This window comes from Eublepharis macularius, chromosome 8, assembly GCF_028583425.1.
Source record: "Eublepharis macularius isolate TG4126 chromosome 8, MPM_Emac_v1.0, whole genome shotgun sequence".
Lineage (NCBI taxonomy): Eukaryota > Metazoa > Chordata > Lepidosauria > Squamata > Eublepharidae > Eublepharis > Eublepharis macularius.
The window spans coordinates 704040-710039 of NC_072797.1; the positions used below are offsets into that span (position 1 = coordinate 704040).

The 6000-nt window shown below is 47.4% G+C and overlaps 1 protein-coding gene across 1 annotated transcript; it reads right to left on the bottom strand.

Moving 5' to 3' along the window:
- Positions 1-3825: 3825 nt before the first annotated feature.
- LOC129334473 (uncharacterized protein F54H12.2-like) lies at positions 3826-5139 on the bottom strand. Its single transcript, XM_054986609.1, has one exon. It carries the CDS (start codon positions 5137-5139, stop codon positions 3826-3828), a length of 1314 nt encoding a protein of 437 aa, XP_054842584.1.
- Between the last annotated feature and the right edge of the window lie 861 nt (positions 5140-6000).

A 6000-nucleotide genomic window follows, 5' to 3' on the forward strand; every position in this document is an offset into this window, starting at 1 on the left:
GGTCTGATGATCTTAAAAGGCGTCAGTTTGAAGTCAGAAGTATTTGGGAACATGAGTGGAACCATTTAAAGAACACTGATGAGTCTGTCAGAGAATTTCTTAAAGCCATGCAGTTTCCAGAGCCGCTAGTTCCCAGAGACGCCCTGTTTGGTGGCCGTACTAATGCAATCATCCTCTATTACAAGCCGGCACCTGGGGAACAGATACACTATTACGATTTTACCAGCTTGTACCCATTTGTTAATGCAACAAAATTGTACCCTGTTGGGCATCCGCAGATCATTCAGGACAATTTCAGACCTCTCACAGATTATTTTGGATTTGCTAAGGTTAGAGTTTATCCCCCAAGGGGCCTCTTCTTCCCAGTGTTACCTTCTAAGGGGGGTGGGAAACTCCTTTTTACATTGTGCCGCACGTGTGCTGATATAAAGCAGCAGGAACCGTGTACCCATAGTGATGAGGAGAGAGCCCTTGAGGGAACGTGGTGTACTGTGGAACTGGAGGTAGCTCTGGTAAAGGGTTATCGGATAGTCAAAATCTTTGAAGTCTGGCATTTTGCAGAAAAATCTGACAGGTTGTTTTCAGAATACATAAAAAAGCACCTCCGTCAGAAACAGGAATCATCGGGCTATCCCGAGTGGTGTGTGACAGATGAGGACAGAGAGAAGTATATTGCTGATTTTTATAAAAAGGAGGGGGTCCTTTTGCGCTCTGATCACATAGGGATGAACCCCGCCAAGCGTCAGATTGCCAAACTGTTTCTTAATTCTCTGTGGGGTAAATTTGCTCAGAGAACAAACTTGGCAAATACTGAAATTGTGAGAGATCCTGACCGTTTCTTCCAGCTGGTATTTTCAGACAATCACGATGTGTCATCATGCAGCTTTATAAGTGAGGAAGCTGCGTGTGTATCATGGAAATACTCTAAAGGCAGGCTGACTACATCTACAAACACCAATGTCTACATAGCCTGTTTCACAACTGCATATGCGCGCTTAGAACTCTACAATTTGCTAGACAAACTGCAGGAGCGCTGCTTGTACCACGACACAGACTCTGTTATATTTGTGACCAGGAATGGGGAGTGGAGCCCCCCCTTGGGGGATTATCTTGGGGAACTCACGAGTGAGGTGCCCCCAGAGCAGCATATAACAGAGTTTGTTTCAGCAGGCCCTAAGACCTACGGGTACAAGCTGTCAGGGGGAGAGGCGGTGCTGAAGGTAAAGGGAATAACTCTGAATGCCGCCAATGGTGAAAAGATTAATTTTGACAGTTTGAAAGATTTGGTTTTTGGCCACGTCTCAGACCCTGAGCCCCGTGAAATAGTGGTGCAGCAGCAGGGGATTGTCAGAGACAAAAAACGTTTTGTCATTGAAACAAAAGCTCTTAAGAAAACTCAGAAGGTTGTTTATGACAAACGTGTGATTGTTGACGGCTTTAAGACGCTACCTTACGGTTACTGATATGGATACAAGGTGGCTGCACCCTTTCTCAGCCATCCTTGCCGGTCCCAGCAACTGCGGAAAAAGTTATTTTATAAAAAATCTGCTTTTGAATGCAAAATCTACACTCTCTGTCATGCCGGAAAATATTGTGTGGTTTTATGCCTGCTGGCAGCCCTTGTATGAAGAATTGCGGCGCCGGTTCCCCTTTATAAAGTTTGTAGAGGGCTTGCCCTCAAGCCTGAATGATGATGAACTGCTGCCTCCTAATAAAATAAACACAGTCATTGTGGATGATCTGATGGCCTCAGCGTGTGGTAGCGCCGAAATTGAGAATGCGTTTACTAAGTATGTACACCATAGAAATCTGAGTATCATTTACATAGTTCAAAATTTATTCTGCCAGGGTAAGAGTAGCCGCACCATCAACCTGAATGCGAAATACATTGTGTTATTTAAAAAACCCCGAGATAAATTACAAATAGCAACTCTAGCGCGCCAGATGTACCCCGGTAAATCATCCTTCTTTATGGAAGCTTATGAGGATGCCACACGAAAGCCCTTTGGGTACCTGGTGGTGGATTTAAATGCAGCCACTCCTGATCCCTACAGGTTGCGCACTGGCATGTTCCCCCCTGACCTGCCTGCATCCTATGTTATTAAAAAGACAGCGGGTGGGTTCAAAAGGCGCTAACTTTCAGCTGCTGTGACATTTTAAGGAGAGGTGGCTGACCATTGCAGAAGCATGTCAGAGTGCTTAAAAAGAAACGGGGCGCTACTGAAACTCGTCTCCAAATCTTCCCCTCGCCTAAGGAAAGCTATTCTGAGTGCAGCCCCAAATGATCTAATCAAGGCTATTGGAGAAATAGCTCTAAACACCCTAAAAGGCATCATCCCCCTATCACCGCGTCAGAAGAACGTCCTGCGAAAAAAACGAGGCATCATTAAATCCCTGAGCAGCGGTAAAACTCCTCTTACAAAGAAGAAGCGGCTTGTGAGGCAGCAGGGAGGCTTTATCGGATCCCTGCTAGGTTTTGCTCTGCCCCTGATTACCAGCTTTTTAACCCCTTCCTGATGGAGCATGCTGAGAAGATGTACCTGGTCCCGAGCCATCAAATACATCGGCTAGCTATTCAGAGGCCCCCTGAGGGTGAAAGCATCAGGCACACAGCTGTACACTCTCTAGATAGGGAGATGAAGACCGTTCTAGAGAGAGGGGACCTGTCTGAATATGAGAAAGCCAAACTGTACGGGTCTCTCCTCCAGAAATATTTAACCCATGTCAGAATGGGAGAAGAAGAGAAAACTAAGCTGAATCTGTATCTCCCACAACCAGGGTTAGCAGCAGGCAGCGATGAAAAAAAGGCCGCGGTTTTTGAAGAGGTACTAGACAATATGCCCCTCCGATACAGGAACAATGCTCGTGTGCTGCTGAAGAAGATGGGTCAAAACAGTGAAATAGCCTCGTGGGATGAGAGGGGAACTTTTCTTTACAGGGGAGTGCCTGTAGCCGGTAGCCACTTACTCGACCTCATCAAGGCTATTACTCACGCGCGTCCTCCCTCTTCTGCACCCCCACCTAAAGGCTTTGATGTGTTTATGACAGCTTTGGCTGAACTCAACACCCCTGCTTCCGTCGCGGGCACCCCTGCTACTAGAAAAATACTAGAGGGCCTGAAAAGCCCCCAGCCTTCGGTTTTAATCCGCCCCCCTGCTTCTTCTTCTAAAAAGAAAAAAAGGAAAAAACAAGAGGTACCGGCACAGTGGTTGACCGAAGAATAAAATATTTTTGAAATGTAAACCTTTGTCTGAGTATTTTTAGACAAAAGACACAGTTAAATTTTTTCAGAGGGTTTTATTAGGGGTACAAGAAACACAGGTTTGAATTCGCGTGTACATGTTTTGTAAAGTCTTTGAATTCTCTCTGTTTTTCACAAAACTCATGACCATCATGTCATTCTGCTCGGGATTGGGGGAATACATCTTCACAACCGTGTCAAAGGGGGCTCCTCTGCAGCGCTGATGTAGAAAAAACAGACAGTGGTGACCGCAGGTGTTAGATGTGGGTCCTTGGAGCCTGTTCTGCTGAAAATGGACCTCCTCAGAATTTTTGTTTAAAAATTTCATGATGGCTTTGGGGAAGAGGCGGCTGCTCGGTGAGTTCCCATAAGAGTCAAAAAACTCTGCTGTGACATGGTCTGGTAGGTATATTGCTAGCCAGTGTTCCCCGGGGAGGTAGTGGGGATGGGTGTTCACCACTAGAGATGCCGGCCTCCGAACCACTCTTTTAACAGGAAGTTGATCGCTGGGGAAGACATCTAAGAAGGTTTTTCGGGTGCGCGGGTTGTCAAGTAAGGCCTGGGATAACTGGATTGTGTCCATCTTACATGTAATCAAAAAGCACGTTACGGTTGTGGTTGATCTCTATGACATTATCAAACACCCCATACACAATCAAATTAATGGTTCGTGGTAGGGCCGCAGCAAAACGTATTTCTGCTCTCAGGTTCCCGGTTTTAATCAGGGAGTAATGGCCGGTGCAGTCCTGATCAGGAGAGAGGTCAAAAGCAAACAGGGTGTACCCGTGCCTATACTCTTCACGATCTACCAGGAGGGGCCTGTCCTGAAGGTGCTTCCCCGCTGTTTGCACGAGGCTCATGTATTCTCTCACGTTGTTTCCGGCTTCAAAGTCGGGCTGGAAGGGCTTGGAGGGGACCTGCTCCCCGTCCACGTACAGGGCTACAAAGTTAATGTTGTAATGTTGGAAATGAAAAGGGTTTTTGGTGAAGGCGCCACTGAAAGCGTCATTGTCCACGAGCCCCATGACCACCATTTTGGGGAGCTGTCCCAAAAACAGGTTGTCTTGGTTGCTCACGCGGGCACCGGTAGGGATGCTGAACACCTTCATGTCGACACGGTCCACAGGGTATTTTGCTGTGGATGTCAGCAGAGCTTCAGCGTGGGCCAGCCGTACGCCTGGGGCTACTTTCACTTTCTTCACAAAGAGCGCGGCAGAATCCATGTGGAGCTTATAGCGCACAGCAGCCCCCTCGCCACTCATCAGGCAGAAAGAGTCTTTGTTACGAGCTAGTTTGATTTTGACATCCACGCCATTTAAGAGCAGCTTTTCTTGAAAAAATATATCGGCGTGGAGATGGCCTAAAAGGTCTACTGTTTTGCTTTCGGCTGCCAGCAACGCCCTTTTGGCAAATCCTTTGTTACCTTGGTTCAGCAGGGTGCTGTCCATCAGACTCGCTGTATCCTTATAAAATCCGCCTGAAGAAAATTGGGTAGATAGGATTTCAAAGCTGTAGTTGAGCACTGTTTCAATGAGAGCCCTGTAGGGATAGCAGTTGTTACTCTGGCTGATGAGCCGGTCGCCTAGGGTAACATCCAGCTGACTGAAAATGGAAGCAATTGGGTAGTTCACCAGGGCCACTCTAGCATTCTGTGCGATGTCGGTACCATCTTCTTGAGTAATTTTACATTTCACATACAAGAGAGTATTGTTTAAATCGAGGTAATCTTCACCATTCCCGGCTATGAAAAACTCTAGAGGTGCTGACCCCGTGAGGGCCGAGAGGGGTGGAACCTCGATATATACGCTTTTCTCAATGCTGGTCTGGGTAGGAGCTATCTGGAACAGGTCGAGCTCGGACTTTACACACTCTTCCGACCCGCAGTGGATGAAAGCCATAGCCGTTTATAGTACGTCTTTGAGCCTCCTGTGAGACTCCTTCTTCTTCTTGTTCTTTACTCTCCCCTTCTTCACATTTGTCTGTTTCTTAGCTCCCCCGCGCCTTCTTTTAATGGGTCCTGGGGGGCCTCTGCGTGTGCTGGATGCTTTTCTTTTCAGCCCTCCCCTTCTTTTAAGATATAGAAAGCCCGACCCCTCCTGGGGGGCCAGTTTATTCATAACGCCGTGAGTCACACGGCTCACAACATCTTGAGCGATATTACGTGCAGCGGTTTTCAGGTGTGGCTTGACAATATCCACCCCTTTTCTAAAAAGTGGCACTGCCATTCGAAAAAGGCGCCGGAAAATCCCCCCCACCCCCGCTCCATACATAACGGGTGCCCCGTGGAACCCGGGGAGGCCATAACCCGCCTGAGATTGGTAATATCTCCTAAGCATCGCGGGGTCTCCATAGTCTTTCACGATCACCATTTCTTCCGTGGGCGTATGTGCAACCTCACAATCACCTTGCCGTAGCGGAATGGCACGGCCCGATTCTGATCCGTCTTTATTTCTATGCGGATGGTTTCAATGTGGTGCTTATTGATTGGAATATAGTGAGGCTCGTCATATGTGACCGTGATAAAGTCATGGTGCTTCCCCTGTACAGGAACACACCGTAGAAGGGGCACCGCTGTGTCCCCCACTAACTGATGTTCTATGATATCAGTGTACAGGTACAGGGTATTAATCCCTCCTGTAATATCTCCGCAATTGTAAATTCTTTTGATCGGAACATTAGGGGGTGCCCCCATCACATGGGCTAATTCTTCACTCATTGTGACGGTGTAAATATCAAGCCCGTTAAATCTGAGCATTGCA

Excerpts from the sequence above, each read along its gene's own strand:
- LOC129334473 (XM_054986609.1), bottom strand. The coding sequence starts at position 5,139 with ATGGCTTTCATCCACTGCGGGTCGGAAGAGTGTGTAAAGTCCGAGCTC.